Source organism: Nansenia antarctica (assembly GCF_963989245.1).
Source record: "Nansenia antarctica genome assembly, chromosome: 1".
Taxonomy (NCBI): domain Eukaryota; kingdom Metazoa; phylum Chordata; class Actinopteri; order Argentiniformes; family Microstomatidae; genus Nansenia; species Nansenia antarctica.
Window position 1 is genome coordinate 8,287,824 of NC_137674.1, and position 18,780 is coordinate 8,306,603.

Below are 18,780 nucleotides of genomic sequence, written 5' to 3' on the forward strand. Positions count from 1 at the left end.
GGGTAAACATATTATTTCCCCACGATCGATGTAGTGCTTTTTTAGCGTTTTTGTGGGTTCTCACTTAAAGCCTTTGTGGTGCAGCTCCGGGGGCAGGGTGGTGGGTAGGAAGAGCTCAAAGTAGCCAATGGCTCTCTGCATAGTGACATCAAAAGGGCAGAGCAGTGGCCGCCATTCCTCCAGCATCTCCTGAGTGGCCGACTCTGGGAAATACCTGCAGAATCACACAAAGGTCACAATAACACATATTACCTCAAGTCTCCCACACCAAGACACACAATGAGCAATGTCGCAGGTCACACAAGCTGATCTATGGCTAGCAAAAAGTGTAGGCCTATCCATTATCTTTTTTAGGACTTTTACGACTTGGCTTCCTCTTGTTGTTAGATGTGACAAGCACTGCTATGTTTAGTTTTTTTTTTTTTTTTTTTTACTTACAAGCTCTCCTCAACAAACACATACAGCACAGTTTATCCTATAATCCAGAGGTGCCCAAACTATTTCCTATGAAGGGCCAACAATGAATCTGGATGGAGGGCCGTGGGTCAAAAAACGAATGTTGATGCTATGTGGAATGACATCAAAAATGTATTACATTTTCTATAAAATGTACATTCTAAATCTAAAAGAAAAATCTAAAAAAAAAAAAAAAAAAAAAGAACTTATATCAATACTACAGTCATTTTATTAATTTGCCGACTTGATTGTAAAAAAAAACTAACAAACATAAAACTGCCATATGCTTCTTTTTGGGAGCATACACATATTTAAAAGGAAAGACACCTTTCTGACAGACAGACAGACGTGCCACAGCCGACAAGTGGTGTAAATTCTTCCCTCAATCAGCTCAGACAATACCGTAATTCATCGTAAATAACATACGTAATTTAATAGGGAAGTAGCACTGTGCTGTCCATTACCGTAACATTCAGATTACATACTTTTTAGCTGCACAAAATGTGCGTTTCGTAGTCATTATGGTTAGGATTTTACAGTTCTTTAAAAATAAGAAGAGAATAAGCATGAGCTTGTCAAATGCTGTGGCGGGCCAAAACAAAGGGAGCTAGGCCAAACTTGGGTGGGCCTGCTATAATCGCACCAACAGTCAAGTTTCAAACTAAACACACACCTAGGTTTACACATTTTCAAGGACAACATAGATTTTTTCCCAGGATATTTGGTCATTTTAGTCAACTTTCCAGGTTTTCCATGACTGGAAATCTCGTCTCTAAATTTCCAGGAGGAGTGGGAACCCTGGGTTTGGACTATTGCAATGCCCAGCTCCTCCCACCTAAAAACTCTGCTGCCTGCCATCACATCACCCTTGTGCCAGCCACTCCCAGCCTATCTGTCTGAGCATCTGACAGACACACTGCTCCACCCACCCCCTCTGGCCTCCTCACTGCCCCCAGACCCGGCCTCCTCACTGCCCCCCTCACTGCTCCCAGAACCAGACTCCACACTTCTCATCTGCTGCTCCTTGCCAGTGGAAGGCTCTCCCCATAATGTCAGAGTTTTCTGACAGTGTTGACTCAACTTATAAGACCTTGCTAAAAACACACCTGTTCAGGCAGGCTTTTAATGTGCTGTGAGAGATGTATGAAGGTGTGAAGGTCCTCCTATATTTTTTATTTTCAGATTTTTTTACATTACTTTATTTATTACATTTATACCAGATTTATTACATTTACAGTGCTTTGAGTCAATGAGAAAGTGCTACACTACGCTATTTAATGTATTATTATTATTATTATTATTATTATTATTATTATTATTACCAACCCATAGCCCTTTCCTCAGACTTGCCAACAGGCGTTGGGTGAGTGCTGCTGCTGACCCTACATCACTCATCAATGTAAGAGGAAACTCACCCAGACCAGAATTAGATGAGATAATAGGATTAGCAGCCTCAGTACAACCTGGGGAACTAAGCTCCATCATTCACCTCTGACATAAACATCAGCCACATGGGTTAGTACTTTGAGGCTTTTTTTTCCTTTTGCCATGATACTGTAGATAGTAGATACTGAACTGGTATCAGTATTGAAGTTAAGAATTCTAGTATCGTGACCACCCCAATTCCTAAACAGTCCACAATTCAGCATCACATATACAACACATCAGTCAGAAACCAAAATGTTTTTTTTCCTGACAACTGAGCTTTAAAAAGCTTGTTTTTGCAAACATGAGCTTCAGTAGCCTATTTAAAATAGGAAGAGGAGCTAAACATATACCGGTACTTACGGTCTACAGCTTTTCACAAGTGTTTTCAGCACATTCTCAACAGAGCTGGAAAAAGAGAGAGAGGAGAGAGAGAGAGAGAATACATCAAAACAGAGACAGTGAAATTAAGGTGACTGTTAATCAAACAATGAGCACACTGAACACACCAATGCAATTAGACCTAGTCTGACTGCATGCACAGCCAAATCATTCACATATCTGCTTGTACAGTAAACACTCATTAAAAGTATAAGCCATGTGGGATAGGTGTGGGAAAAGGAAACTGAGGCACACTGGATGTACAAAAGGACCACAGAACTACATTGACTATGACAATGTGACTATTCCAGTCACATTCAACCTTTGTCCCGAATGGCTGCAGGCGTGTATAGGCCTACAGCATTTGCATGGTGACTGATTGACAGGTGGTGCTGTGTGTCCAGTCATAATAAGAATATTCCCTTTTATTGATTTGTGTCTTGAGAGAAACAGGGGACCACTGACAACTACCTTTTTTTCTTTCTTCTTTTTTTACTGCTGTTACCGCCTTTTCCTGTTTGGGATTTGTTACGATTCCACGGTCGGTCGTATCTGCGTACAATAAGTCTGGATATTATAACCTTTATAAATGGAGTTGTGACGAAAAGCTTTGGACCGATATAACTCTGCTTTTAAGCTCACCAGTAGCAAGCCCCTCCCCACTCACACACCAACTCAAGCCATGCCTGACCTGACCTATCCCATTCTAATCTCCATATCATTCCAGCCCGTTTCTCCTTGTTTAATTCACTACATGGGAGATGGGCTAGACACTGGAGTAACTTCTTCCCACAGCTCCTGGCTGTGCATCTCAAGACATGACAATTTCCCAGTTACTGCTCTTCTGCATCACACAGACCGCAGACAACCATCAAACTCACGCGCTGCATATTTGAATACTGAACCTGTAAGAGTGTCAAACTGCAAAGTGCACTGACACCACAGTGACAACCCTGGGGAAACCCAAACTCAGTGACATTCAGAATTTGACCTGGGGCAAAACATCAGGTTCATACCACCACATACCAGTAGGGGAGAATAGGTGACAAGAGCTTCTGCACTCTGACCATGAGGACATTTAGGATCAGGTGACTTCAGTGTGTGTGTGTGTGTGTGCTGGGCGAAAAATGGGTACTGCAAAAACTCCAGTGCTGATAGTGGGTCAGGCACACAACCAAGTTATATGAATGGGACTTCACATACGAGGGATAGGGGTACCAGTTATATGAATGGGACTTTACAGGACGAGGGACAGGGGTACCAGTTAAATGAATGGGACTTTTACAGGACGAGGGACAGGGGTACAATATCCGTTAGCTGCAGTGCGACATTCTCCAATATGAGTGAAATGTTAACATTGCTTTGCTTATTTTTCTTGTCAAGTCAAACAAGCTGCGTGGGGGTGTCCAGTGTGCTTTTTGGTTTTCACGTCATGCAACATATAAATAACAGTAAGTGCCTCAAAGGATGAAATAAAAGATAAAACACAAAGAGAAGTGTTGTCCTTACCACCTCTGAAACAATTTTATCAATATGTGTTTAGAGGAAGCACGAGGCCGTAGGAAACTGAATGTGAAAGGAGACAAAGGCATAAAAAAACACATTCAGCAAACTATGACAGCCAATCAATTTCAATATAATTTTTAAATACATCAATTATATCTTTTGCACATTTGTACATGATAGAATAATATTGTCTTTTTATTTTTTTTACTTAATATTGTATACATAGTTTAATTATATTTCTTATTATGCACAAAAGAGCAGGCGGTTGGCCGTGGCAGCTAGCTTCTCAGACTGAGACGATGGTGACGTTATGGTAAGGCTCTGGATTATGACACAATGTTCCCATAGCACCATACAAGAGCACCTCGCACTGCTTGCTGGGGGTGAGGGGTTGGAGAGGAAGGGGCGTGGGGTTCTGATAAGCAACCTGAACGTGTGTTGGGTCTGGTGGCACAGACATTCCACTTTCAGAAAACACAACAGGGGGCATTCATAACAGAGGGATGCAGCAACAAGTTAAAGGGGGTATTGAGCACACATATTTTGAGGAGGGTAGGAAAGCAAAATGCAGCTGTTTGCTGTACACATTTCTAAACCTGAGTTCCCAACAGAATATCTCTGTCTGACATACGGTTTATTTCACAATCAAAAACCATTTATACCACAATTAGTGATGAAGAGCTGTGTAGGTTTAAGAGTGAAGAGTTCTCTCTAACAGACAGTGGGTTTGAAAATAGGGGCATACTTGGGGAACCAATTGAGGCCCAGGTGCTCTGTCTTGGAGTAGAGAATCCTGTCTTGCAGCTCATACAATGGTCTCCAAGGCAACTCCAGGTCCTCTCGTGAAAGCAGCTCTCTTTTCCTATAATGAACAGGCGAGTGAGTGGGGTTAAAATACAACATTTCTACAATCATGGCATCCTTGTCTTTCAAAATGTTTCTCACATAATTAAGCATGAGGATAATACTAGATCAGCAACTCTGTGACAAAGTAAACACAGATAAACAAATATTTCCCAGTAGTATGTGAATTGAACAATTGACAAAAGATGGTCTAGATCTGTTTTGTGTCTGCGTGCATGCTTGAGTGTTCGTCTCGATGGAAAATGTGTGCAGAGCATTAGTGAAACCGATCCCTACTTAAGGAGGTTGATGAGGAGGCGAGCGAGGCCCTGCATCATGCTGATCTCCAGTTTGGGGATGGTGACCAGCTCGTAGAGCAGCTTGATGAACAACACATGGTCCTCCTTGCTGAACTTTCGGCCATACAGCCGCATGTACCTAAGAAATGGAGAACAAGTTTAAGGGGTAGAGTAGAGAGCCGGTTCGAAAACAAGTCGTTGGTAACAATTAAAGGAGCTCAGATGATTTGTTGACCAAATCTACGATGTACCCCACCAATTTAGGTTAGCTGCTTCTCTACTACTCAAAGGGATTTTCTATAGTATTTTAGTTTAAACAATGATTGTGTCCCTCGCTACTCAGCCAAGTAGTTTTTCGGTTTCCTTACCAGATCAGTGAAGCACAAGCCACGTCCATCATAATTATGTATTCAAATTGATATTTATCGTTTTATAAGTCCAGACAAGTGAAAACTGATATTCTTCAGAAAAGACGGACCGCCATTAGATGTTACTGAGTTGAATGGGTCAAACACTTGGACTAGGTTAAGTTAGGGTAATTCATTTTAGCTTTTTCGGGAATCAAAGTAGGCTATTAATCAAAAGTGCCCAGGCAACAAATAGCCTACTATAAACATATCTGGCTCAGCCTGCATTAAACACTTCTTGTTCTTTGCAGAGAAGCCAAAATACCTGTGAACAGAAACTAGGTCAGTTCTTGAGAGAAGAGTTTCCATCTCTCTGAGCCGGCAGTGGCTCAGCCCCTGGACATACAGTAGGCTTGTATCCCAATAGGGCATTACTTAGTTACGACTGACACAGATTAAGGAGAAAGATGGCACAGCACAACCAAATAAACAAGATGAAACGTAAACAGAGAGTAACCTGAAGTGATCCCCTCTCATTTAAAGTGTTGCAGCAGGGTGACGTGACTACAACATCATTGACATTCATCAATAACAATAGCTCCAGAAAGTTATGACAGTAGTGTAACAAGTATTGCCTAGCTATCCACATGTGTCTAGGTTATACTTGTTGATTTGGGATAAAGCATTTTGAGTCAATTTCATGATACCCAAAATATGGGTACAGGGTGGTTGACAGATTAATCAAGGTGGTAAAGAAGTAGGCTACCCAACACAAATAACATGTTATTAATAATAAGTATCTGATCTGCTAGCCTATATGTAAACACAAATATTTACTAACCCACTGACAAACTACTTGGAGAGGATTTCTTCATCAGATCAAATTTCCAAACAACAACAGTCTAAGATCAATACTATTTTTAAGTAGGGGTTCATGTCACATGGCTTCCAGTGCTTATGCAACACACATCCAAATGACCACACTGTTCCCCAGGTCATGATTGTGCAATTGTAGCTTTTGCTGTTTACATCCACATAGCCTAATCACTGCTGGTGGCCATTCATAAAAGCAACTTCAAGAGGTTCACTATGCAAGCTACCTGTACACTCATATATTTGCCCCTAAAAACGTGACATGCCCTTTCCCAATGTTTGAGGTGTGCTTCAGTATAGAACGTCCAATAATGACAACAAGGTTGAACTATTACACAAGGTAAAAGTGTCTTAGGTCTGGAATGGATCCTCAAAGGTGTTTATCTTTGGGGGAAAAAACTCAGATAAGGTAAGTAGTATGTCCAGCTTCAGTGACACATGAAGCAATCATGTGCCTTTCAGTCATTATAGTCAATACCATAGTGGGGGTGAAGATGTGGTAGCTATTGGTTGTCCTCACTTGCCCACACTGTACATTTAAAAAGGTGCCTATGCTAATAGCTTTTTAATAGTCTAATAATAATAATAATAAATCCAACACCAGAAATAGAGTTTGTAATACAGCACGACTCACTGAACGTTCAGAACCCATTCTGTGATCTCATCCCCTTGGCTACTGATTTATCATGGCCATTTAATACTATTTTAAACATACTGGAACTAAAGTCACCAACTCTAGATGAAGCAGGTGGTATTATGGTTTGGGTTAGAAGGCCTAACTACTACTAGAAGACAACATTGTTGTTATCCAACTCATACAATGCAAAAAGTTAATCTAAGTAAGTATATTTATAATTAAATATCTTAAATCAAGGCAATATAAGCTTGTTTTCTGTCTGACTGCACCAGTTTTAAGATATCTCTTACTTGTTTTAAGACAATCTTGGCAAGTGAAATTTTCCTGTTCTGTTGGCAGATAATTTAGCTTATTCTAAGTAATATTTCTCCTATTTTTATTGCTGTTTTTCTTGTTTTTGAGAGCTGACTTTTTGCAGTGTAAGTCCAAGCTAGCTAGCTTGTTGTCGTGCTTGACAGGCCTCTATGTAGCTAGCACTAGTATGATGAGTCAGCTAGCTAGCTAAGTGAGCTAGGCACCCAGATAGGTAGGGAAGACGGTAGGAGCTGGTTAGCTTAGCTGTTATGGAGGGAACTTCAACTTCCAGCCCAGATCTAATAGCAGCTAATGGCTATCGACATCTTCCTGTCTATTTTCGCCTGTCTATCTAGACTAGGTGGTTAGCTTAGCTAGCCTAATTCAAATCTTACTTAGCCGCGATGGTAGCAAGCAAGCTAAGCTAGCTACACACACACACACACACACACACACACACACACACACACAAACACACAAACCAGGCCACCTCGAGTGACTCAGACAGTCACTGTCGACCCACAAAGCTAACCTGTCATAGGCTACTTTAGCTACACAAGCTAACCTGTCATAGGCTACTTTAGCTAACAAGCTAACCTGTCATAGGCTACTTTAGCTACACAAGCTAACCCTGTCATAGGCTACTTTAGCTACACAAGCTAACCTGTCATAGGCGACTTTAGCTATTAAATCAAGCCACATGAGTCTAACTTTTCAGCGGTATAACTAAAGATAAACGATAGCTAAAACAATTATATATTACATGTATATGCAGTTAAGTGAGTGCTGACAGCTTAGAATAGATGACTTACGTGGAGAGTTTCCTGGTCCAGAACAGGACTCCCGGCCATATCTCCCGCAGCTGCACCGCCCGGCCCAGGTTGCCTTTGATTTTACTCAGAATGTCATTAGACTCCTCGTCTAACTTATCCGCGTAGGGCAGCAGTTTGTTGTAGACGATGTCTTTCTGAGGGACAAATCCTAATGTCTCTAAATGTTTTTTCATGTTACAATTGTGTTGTTCCCCCCCAACGGTTTGTTAAGTTCTCTTCTGTTGCTGGACAACCTGGCAGCGACGGTAGACAGACAGGGTTGATAGTGGCAGCGCTCGAGCGTTGCCGTTGGATAACTTACTTAGCTGGCTATATCTGTCTTTGTTTTAATTTTAAATTTTTTAATGTCTTAATTTTCCGTTGGTAACACACTTAAAAGTCCTAATTTAAACGTGACATGGCCACATAAAAAAGGTTAGATGTTCGATTTAGCCTTCACTTAAGTTGCTTTCTTTAAGTGAGCGGCGCGTTGGCATCTAAAATGGGTTTCGTTGTCATAAGAAATCCAGTCACTGTGGGCTTCCGTACCGGGGCTGGTTAGTGTCTGACTGACTGCACACCCCCCTACCTCCTCCCTTATACTCTATGGCTGTGTTCGGTACTGCATACTAGCATACTCAATGAGTATATACTGCATACTACCTACTAAATTTCTCGCATACTCAAATCTCGCATACTGTACAGTTCGAACGTACTACATACTCAAAATATACGTCATATCTAGTATGACTAGTACGCTATTCCGAACACAGCAGTGTTCAGCCGAGTACAGAGTACAGAGTACAGAGTACAGCAGTTTCCGCTAGAAAGAGAACTACTCATTTGACAGATACATTGAATGGATTAAAAACTTGACATTTCTAGTTATCTCAATTTGTGGACAAAATGTAGTTGACCCTGACTCACAAAAAGTATTTAACGGAACCAAAAGCCAAAATATGTTTTTCTAAATTGCAGGACCATATTTATGGGCTAGACAGTTTAGCGGTGTGCCTTCCTGTTCCCAGCATGCATTGTAACTTATGAACTCATAACCTGTCATTTATAACTTGTATTGTAACTTATAATTGTATTTAACTTGATTAAATTAATTATTTTATAACTCTATTAATATAACCTATCATTTATGCATTGTGTTTTGTTGTTGCGTATTGAAACCATGGGTGGATTTGCTGTTCTGTTTGATGACACCGTTTAGTTTCGTTTCGTTTCGAGCGTTAGTGTTTGAAAGGCGGTTACAACTGTGGTTATTTATGAATTTAAGAAATAGTTATTTGCTGATGATAAATGTTGAGGGATTAATTTAGTTTACAAAAGGTGAATGGTGTAGTGACTACATTATGGGTTCATGTTCTCCTCTTACTGTTGGTTGTGTAGTGGGAGGGAACCAGTTCTGGCACTAGGGGCAGAGGGGAGGATTATTAACGTTGTACCTTCCTGTTTAGATACACGAGTTTTGGTAACCATTTTCTGGTCCTGTACTGAGAGTACAAGTTGTTGTTTTGATTAAACAGTTATCATTACGTTGCCTACGTCTTTCCTTTTTCCTCCGGCACTACACTGGTGACCCGACGTGGATTTTTGTTAACGTAATTGTGTACGAAAACCAGCGACGAACATTACAATCCTGCAAAATGTCCGGGCGAGGAAGACGTTCAAACCAGCGGCAGCCATCACCATCCCCTGTCAGGGTAACGCGTGGTGCGCACACTCCCACTCTCAAGCTACCAGAATTCTGGGACTCAACGCCTGCTGCATGGTTTGCTATTGTAGAGGCACATTTCAATAAAAGTGACATCGATGACGACGACGACCGGTACAACCATGCTGTGGCAATGTTGGGCAGCTCCACCGCGGCTCGAGTGGTAGGTTTTTTGTCTGCTCCCCCGACGACGAACAAATATGAGCGCCTCAAGGCCCTGCTTCTAGAGACATTTGAACTGTCCACTGCGGAGAGGGTGCGTCGCCTATTTGCCATGTCGGACTTGGGTGACGAGAGGCCTTCTGCGAGCATGGAGAGGATGCTAAACCTGCTCGGTACAGAAGACCCCATGATCCTCTTCACAGAGCTGTTCATGCGCACATTGCCAGCTCAAGTTAGGATGGCGCTGGCCAACACCGCCATCATGGAGCCCCGCGCCCTGGCCAGGGAGGCGGACCGGTTCGTCTTGGCCATGCCTCAACGGTCCCCCGACCTGCTCGCTCCCGCGGCCGCCCCGCCACCCGACCGTCGCAGGAGAGCGAAGGATGACGCCAGACCTTCTGGCCAGCAGGGTAACGCTGCGGGCCATTGTTTCTACCACGCCACTTTTGGCGCCAAGGCCAAACGGTGCCGCTCACCCTGCACCTTCGGACCGACGGGAAACGGCGGGGCCGGCGCTCAGTAGTGGCCCTGAGCGCTGGCGTCACCAACAGGCTGCTCTTCATACAAGACACCGCCTCTGGTCGCAGTTTCCTTTGTGACACAGGTGCCCAGTGGAGCATCATTCCGGCAGAGAGATCGGATATGGCGAAGGAGGAGCGTGGTCCGCAGTTGGCAGGCGCGGACGGCACACCTATCTGCTCTTACGGCACTAGGGCGGTGGACGTGTGCTTCGGAGGGCAATGTTTTTCGTGGGATTTTGTCATAGCGGCTGTCACATTTCCCCTCCTTGGTGCGGATTTTCTGTGCGCCCACAACCTGTTGGTGGACGTGGGGAACAGGCGCCTGGTCAACTCACAGACTTTCGCTTCATTCGCCTGTACGCAGGGGGAGGCGGTCTACAGCGGGTGGTCCAATACGCTCGCCGAAAGTGACCAGTACCTTCGGCTGCTCGCCGAATTCCCCGACCTTACCAAGCCCACCTTCTCCGCGCCCACGGTGAAACACGGAGTGGAGCACCACATCGAGACCGAGGGGCCTCCCCTCCACGCCAGGGCCAGGCGCCTCAACCCGGAGAAGCTGGCCATCGCCAGGGCGGAGTTTGCGCATATGGAGCAGGTGGGCATCGTTCGGCGCTCGAGCAGCCCCTGGGCGTCTCCCCTGCACATCGTCCCTAAGTCAGACGGCGGGTGGCGCCCATGTGGGGACTACCGCCGCCTCAACGACGCGTCCAAGCCTGACCGCTACCCGGTCCCACATGTCCAGGACTTTTCAGCGAACCTGGCAGGCAAACGCTTCTTCTCCAAAGTGGACCTGGTACGGGGGTACCATCAGGTGCCGGTGCACCCCGAGGACGTCCCTAAGACGGCCGTAATCACGCCATTTGGGCTCTTCGAGTTTCTGCGGATGCCGTTCGGCCTGAAGAACGCGGCGCAGACCTTCCAACGCCTCATGCACTCGGTGCTCCGGGACCTACCATTCCTCTTCGTCTACTTGGATGACATCCTCGTCGCAAGCACCACGGAGGAGGAGCACCTGTCCCACCTCCGGGCCCTTTTCACACGGCTCAGCCAACATGGGCTGATTGTCAATCCGGCGAAGTGTGAGTTCGGACGGAACGCCATCGACTTTCTCGGGCACCGGGTCTCCGCAGAGGGGGTGACCCCCCTCCCCTCGAAGGTAGAAGCTGTCGCTGCTTTCCCGCGCCCCAGCACAATCAGCGAGCTCAAGGGGTTCATCGGGATGGTAACCTTCTACTATCGCTTCCTCCACCACATCGCTCACATCCTGCGGCCTCTGTACGATGCCCAGAAGGGCAAGACTCTGAAGCAGCCGGTGGACTGGACGGCGGAGCGTGTCAAAGCCTTTCAGGACACCAAGGCGGCCCTGGCCCGCGCTGCCATGTTGGCCCACCCCTCGCCCTCGGCACCCACTGCTCTCACCACGGACGCCTCTGACTTTGCTGTGGGAGCGGTGTACGAACAGTGGGTTGGGGACGCCTGGCAGCCTCTTGCATTCTTCAGCCGCCAGCTGTCTCCCAGAGAGCAAAGGTACAGCACATTCGACAGGGAGCTCCTCGGGCTGTGGCTTGCTGTCAGACACTTCCGTTTTTTACTGGAGGGCCGCGAGTTTACGGCCTACGTGGACCACAAGCCACTCACGCACGCCATGTCCAAGGTGGCGGAGCCGTGGTCCGACCGCCAACAGCGCCAGCTCGCCTACATATCCGAGTTCACCACAGACATCCAGCACGTTGCTGGGAAGTCCAACCAGGTCGCGGATTGTCTCTCCAGGGCGGTGGTTGGTGCGGTCCAACTGGGTTTGGACTACGCGCGCATGGCTGCAGACCAGGCCGCCGACCCCGCCGTCCAGGCTCTCAAGTTGTCGGACACAGGACTGCGCCTAGAAGAGGTGGTTTTCGGTGACGCAGGGGCCACGCTCCTGTGCGACGTCTCCATGGGTCAGCCACGACCGGTGGTCCCCGCCAACTGGAGGCGCCCCGCCTTCGAGGCGATACACGGCTTGTCTCACCCTGGTAGGAAACCGTCCTCACGGCTGGTGTCAGAGAAATTCGTCTGGCATGGGCTCAAGAGGGATGTGAGGGCCTGGGTTGACACGTGCATCGCCTGCCAGCGCGCCAAGGTGCATCGACACGTCAAGGCCCCCCTGGAGCAGTTCTCTGTGCCTGAGCGGAGGTTCGATCATGTAAACGTGGACCTGGTAGGGCCGCTGCCCCCCTCGCACGGATACACCTATCTCTTTACCATGGTGGACAGGACGACTCGCTGGCCGGAGGCAGTTCCGCTCTCCTCAACGACAGCCCCCGACCTGGCCCGGGCGTTCATCGCGGTGTGGGTCTCCCGCTACGGCACCCCTGCTGATCTCTCCTCTGACCGTGGCTCACAGTTTACTTCAGAGCTGTGGGCAGCGGTGGCGGAGAATCTGGGGGTCAAGCTCCACCGCACAACCGCCTATCACCCGCAGGCGAACGGGCTCTGTGAGCGTTTCCATCGATCCATGAAGGCCGCCCTTCGAGCCAGCCTCACGGACAGCGACTGGCTTGACAAGCTGCCGTGGGTCATGCTGGGGCTCAGGACAGCGCCTAAGGAGGACCTCCAGTCGTCGTCCGCTGAGCTGGTGTTTGGACAGCCGCTGCGGGTCCCCGGTGACTTCATTCCCAAGTCAACGGAGCCCTGGTCCGCCGCCGCTCAGCGCGCCTCCCTGCTGGACAGCGCCAGGACCTTCGTCCCAGTCCCGACTACGCAGCATGGTGTCCCTACTTCGAGGGTGCCTCCGGAGCTGCACTCAGCGAGGTTCGTTTTCATTCGTCATGATGGCCACAGGACTCCACTACGTCCTCCTTATGACGGGCCTTTCCGTGTCATCGAGGCCGGAGCCAAGAACTTCATGGTTGACATGGGGGGTAGGCCTGAGTGTGTGTCCGTTGATCGCCTCAAACCGGCCCACTTGGACCTTGAACTGCCCCTGGACTTGGCCCTGCCACCGCGCAGAGGCCGGCCTCCAGTCCTACCTCCCCTGCCGCGCCCTGGCCATTCCCCCCTCCGACCCCGACAACCCCCCGCAGCTCGCGAGCCCCCGGTCGTCGCTGCCCCCCGTCCTTCCCTGCAGGAGGACGTGATGGGCGATGTCACACCTCCTCCCGCACCTCCTGACTTTACCTACGATCGTAGGGGCCGGGCCATACGCCCTCCTCGCCGTGAGGATTTCCAATATTGAGGTGAACACTGGGGGGGCTGGTGTAGTGACTACATTATGGGTTCATGTTCTCCTCTTACTGTTGGTTGTGTAGTGGGAGGGAACCAGTTCTGGCACTAGGGGCAGAGGGGAGGATTATTAACGTTGTACCTTCCTGTTTAGATACACGAGTTTTGGTAACCATTTTCTGGTCCTGTACTGAGAGTACAAGTTGTTGTTTTGATTAAACAGTTATCATTACGTTGCCTACGTCTTTCCTTTTTCCTCCGGCACTACAATACTTACCTAATTATTCATTACCAGGGGTGCCAATAATTGTGGAGAGCACTGTATATGGGTAAACCACATCTCCAATCTCCAATAGAGAAGAATAAACAGCAAAAACATACAAGATAAACTACAAAGTTTAGAGTCAACCATAAAAGACAACCAGAACCCGCTAGACTCCCCAACACTAAAAGAAGTACAGGACAAAATAAAATCATGGCAAGGCAAGTTTATTTGTATAGCACATTTCATACAACAGTATTCAAAGTGTTTTACATATAGCATTTTTTAAAAAATACAGAAAAACAATGAAGTAAGAAAATAAATATTAATACAAAATGGCAAGAATAGATACATATATAGAAAATAAATAGATACACATTTAACAACACAATGAGACAATGTATAGAACCCATTTCCCTCTATGGTTGCGAGGTCTGGGATCCACTTGACAACCAAGATTTTACAAAATAGGACAAACACCAGATTGAGACTCTGCATGCAGAGTTCTGCAAATCCATTCTCCATATCCAACAGAAAACACCAAATAGTGCATGCAGAGCAGAATTAGGACCCACTAATTATAACAATTCAAAAGAGAGAATTTCAATGTTATAATCACCTAAAAGAAAGTGACAACAAAGTCCTTACCTACAGAGAGACTCTAGAGCAGTGATTCTCAACTGGTCTGGCTTTGGGACCCACATTGTCCCATGGTCATTAAGCTGTAACCCACTTTCATAGAATTTAAACCAAGCAAATGTAAATGGGCTAGTAAACACTTACACAATGTCATCATTACTTTTTTTATTTTTACATAGAGCACATTACTCTAGCAATAGCAAACTAATCCTGATTAATAAACTGATGAGTATGAACATCACAACGGCGTGCTGCTGTTCCTGGTGAATATTAATGAAATGAATATCATAACTACAGTGGTAACTTAACTCATCATAATAATTGAATGCCGTCCAGGATTCAGTTTAACCGTTTAATGAAGAACTTCACAATAACAGTAAAAAGTGTCCAGCTCACATAACACGTGTCACTCTTTCACTTGCATATTATTTACACACACAATATGATCATCTCTCTGAGTAGGCCTAGTAAACGGGCTGTCACTCAACAGGCATTTGGGGAAGCTAATGAAATAATTGGGAATGTGCTTTACTCCTGATGAGAGTTTCAAAGTCTGGGGTGATGGTAGAGCTACTCTCAGATCATGCTCATGCAACTGGTCCAACCTGTTCTTCTGCTTTGTGCTTCCACAAGCCTTTTATCTCTCCCTTCATGTAAGCAGGTTGGATGGCGTTGGTTGCAGGTGCCACAGGTTATGTCGCGTTTTTGCAATCTTTGTGGCGGACTCAGGGTGTTTGAAGGGCAGGGGCGAAAACATGGGACCCCATCAGTGCACACAAGTTTAGACCATTGGAAGGGCAGCCAATAGGGCACATCCTCTAATTTTGCCACTCAAAAGGGCACTTTAGGCACGTTTTTTCAACTGTGGGGGCACATGGTCAAGTTTAGACCATTGGAGGGGCACCAATAGGGCACGTCCTCTCATTTTCGCCACTCAAAAGGGCTTTTTTTGCCACTCAAAAGGGCACTTAAGAGAGACGTTTTTCAACCGTGGGGGCACCAGGAGGGGCGGTCGCCCCCCCCTGAGTCCGCCAGTGGCTGTGTCCCTTTCTCAGGCAACCAAAGCAGATGTTATTCTCATAAATGAAAGCATTCTTCTCCTCCATAGTTTTTGCTGCAATGGTGGGGCACTTGGTGACACTGTGTGTTTCATCTGTACAGGTGGGGCAAGGTGGTTTTGGCTTGGAGTTGGATATTTCTTGTGCCTCTGAGGTGGAGTTGTTCTTATGAGTAGGGAGTAGGGAGGTCATGGGGTTGCAGGGCAGGCTATCAGGCTATCCAGGCTTCCATATGAATGAACTCTGTGAAACATGAGAAGCTTGGGTATTCCCCAGATGCACTGGCGGACTCAGGGGGGGGGGGGGGGCAGGGGGGGCGACCGCCCCTCCTGGTGCCTCCACGGTTGAAAAACGTCTCGCTTAAGTGCCCTTTTGAGTTGCAAAAATGCCCTTTTGAGTGGCAACAATTAGAGGGCATGCCCTATTGGTGCCCCTCCAATGGTCTAAATTTGACCATGTGCCCCCCACAGTTGAAAAACGTTGTACTAAAGTGCCCTTTTGAGTGGCGAAATGAGAGGATGTGCCCTATTGGCTACCCTTCCAATGGTCTAAACTTGACCATGTGCACTGATGGGGTCCCATGTTGTGCAGTAGGTGCCCTTTTTTTCTTTTCGCCCCTGCCCTTCAAACGGCCTGGGTCCGCCACTGCCCAGATGTGTCCAATTCTTTCACAATGACTCGGCTCCATCTGCGCACAATCCAATCTGGTAGTTTCTTAAGCAGCTTGTGATTTTCTCCACAATCATTTAGAATGGCCAGTCCTTTGACGTGGGGTATTGCCTCAACACAACCTTGTAGGAAGTCTCAAACTCTCAAAGTGCAGGAGGATTATTTGCACTAATCTTAGGCCATTTCATTAGCTTGTCTCGAAAGGCTTTCTGTACAATTAAGGGGTTTCCATACCTCTCTTGTAGCTCCTTGATATGGATCTTCTGAGTTTCTATAAAAGAATCCCTCCACCGCCTTGCATGCTTCTCCAGCAAGGTCGTTTTTCAGATAAAACATCTTCTCGCTAGGCTGCCGGTCTATCAGAGCCATGACGGTCTATGAACTTTAAGGGTTCACCAGTGAAGGTTGTTGGCTCTGTGGCAGGCAGGCAGACGATACATAGGCTAAAATTATTCAACCCCCATTGCACTAGGTTAGGTTTATAGGCAAAATATACAGTTTCTCACCTGTTTGTAATAAAAAAAAATACACAACAACTGTTTAAGTAGTTCAATGAAACTAATACTACAAAGGGTTTTATCCAAATTCAACACAAAATGCTAGTTTTAATGGCTACGGCAGTCTCAAAATGATTCACCCCCTTCATAACAAGCATCTTCAGTACTTAGTAGATCAGGGTATGCTTAGAGGAATGTCATCACTTTTGAATTGAGTTGGCTAATTGTTTTACAATAACACAGGTTCAGTAGGCTAGTTCTAATTTTAGGAGATGAAATCAACCTTCAGTAGGCCTATACTCTTATATCATGTAGTCTAACTTAAATCCTTTTACAAAATATACTATTTTTTACCATTGTTTATTTTATTTTATCATGTAATGTAAACAATGTTGTGTAGCCTACTTGTTAAAATGCCCATGTAACTTGTTAAAGTGCCCATCTATGAATGACCGAAAGCTTGCGAAATAAATTGATTTTCTGCAGTGTTGAGTGTGCTTGAGGATGCTTCTTTCCATCCCAAAATATTTTTCTGTAAAATGTATGTTAGTTGAAATAGGGTGATATTCTGGGCCAGATACTAACTAGTCGTAATATGACTTGATCTGGCCGTTACCGGGCTGGTCCGAATTCGTCCGGGTCCGTCGGTGTTTGCTGGAATGCCTTTTGCTCTCTCATCTTCTTCATCTCATCTTCCACCAAAGCGGCGTGCCTCACTGTTTTTAGCGGAGCGCTCTGGGTGCAACAAGTTTGGTCCTCCAGTTTGGTCCTCCAATATGGACAGAGAGCTGTGCCACTAGAATCTGAATATGAATTACTGACTTTGAATTTGAATTGCTCAATTTGAATATTTTTTTTAAACTTTGAATCACATAATTTGAATTTGTATTGTTTAACTTGATTTAGTTTTTCAATTCAGTTATTCAAATTGAGCATTTCAAATTCAAAGTCAGTAATTCAGATTCAGATTCTAGTGGCACATTATCTCTGGCCATAATCCGGGTCCTTAAGGAAGAGCAATCGAGCCTGATTGACCTAACTCCTTTTCGGCCAATCAGCACCTTTCATTAACGTACCCAAGGAAGTTTAAACAACGCACCCACTCCCGCCAGATCTCTGCCCATACTCCAACGCTACGTTGCAACAATGCGGATGGGTTTGCTGGCTTGTGCTGTGGGACACTAGACGAAAAGGCCTTGGCCAAGTCAGAAACGACTTCATTCAGATTATGTTATGACAGGTAAACAGTTACCACTTTAAAGGCGACTTGAATCATATAAACAGTTCTTTCGGAATTCATTCTGAAATGTCCTGCATGAAACTGTCTTCAGTGAATGTTCTGAATGAGGATTATGCTCTGCTGCCGTGGACGTGACACGACTGCCACCTGGTGGTGTAGATGCTGGAACCAGAGTTGGTTGTGTGGCGGTGTTGATGGTTTTGTTGTCTCGGCAACCCTCTCGCTACTGTGAACTGGACAGATACAACTATGGGCAGCAGGAGAAGACAGCTTTGAGCTGTTATACAAATTAAGGTTATTATTATTATTATGATGATTATTATTATTACAACTGTGTGTAGATTGTACAGGGTGCTTATCTGGTGAAGCTTTTTAATTATAATTAGCAAGCGGGAAAGTCACTGCCACGGATGACATCATTGGTTATTTATTGTTTAACAGATATTATTATTGACAAAATACTAGTGTTCCTTATTTATTTTACATAAATGAATATTCAGATCTTTCTTTTGCTGGAGCTAGGACGAGTAGTACAAAGGCCGGACAGCTGCAGACTTCAGAGTAACATAATTAAACATGTCAGGTTACAAGCTCACACATATTAACATGCTTTACAGCCATATCATGTGAGTGAGGGAAAACAGCAGCAGATATGGTTGCATAGTTTGACTCACAAAGTGAAATACTCAGCTCAACTAAGCAGAGCTGGCTACATGGGACAGACATGCCTACATGCATGACACACAGACCTTTCTTACACCTTTTTTTGTCTGGGTTTGGTTATGATAAGTTGGTAGCGATGTTATTAATTTGCAGTTAATTACTTGAGTTATAATACTTCTCCCACACTTTGATTTTGCACTAAGGTAGTAGATTAGACGGCATGAGAAGGCATCATGGATGGTCACCATAGTGAAGATTGCGGAAGCAGGTTG

At 45.6% G+C, this 18,780-nt stretch overlaps 1 protein-coding gene across 2 annotated transcripts in view; it reads right to left on the reverse strand.

Annotated features, from left to right (window-relative positions):
• psme4a (proteasome activator subunit 4a) overlaps positions 1-8,350 on the reverse strand; it is a 29,670-nt gene extending 21,320 nt beyond the window's left edge. Inside the window, exons 1-6 of one of the 2 annotated variants that reach the window (XM_080532696.1) lie at positions 7,874-8,350; positions 4,909-5,049; positions 4,514-4,630; positions 3,772-3,828; positions 2,245-2,289; positions 65-214 (exon numbers count right to left, since the gene is read on the reverse strand). In XM_080532696.1, the coding sequence (XP_080388822.1) occupies positions 65-214; positions 2,245-2,289; positions 3,772-3,828; positions 4,514-4,630; positions 4,909-5,049; positions 7,874-8,067 (704 nt within the window). In that variant the 5' untranslated portion in view covers positions 8,068-8,350. The remainder of the gene's footprint in view (positions 1-64; positions 215-2,244; positions 2,290-3,771; positions 3,829-4,513; positions 4,631-4,908; positions 5,050-7,873) is intronic. The other variant, XM_080532697.1, reaches the window with a different exon arrangement.
• Positions 8,351-18,780: the final 10,430 nt, after the last annotated feature.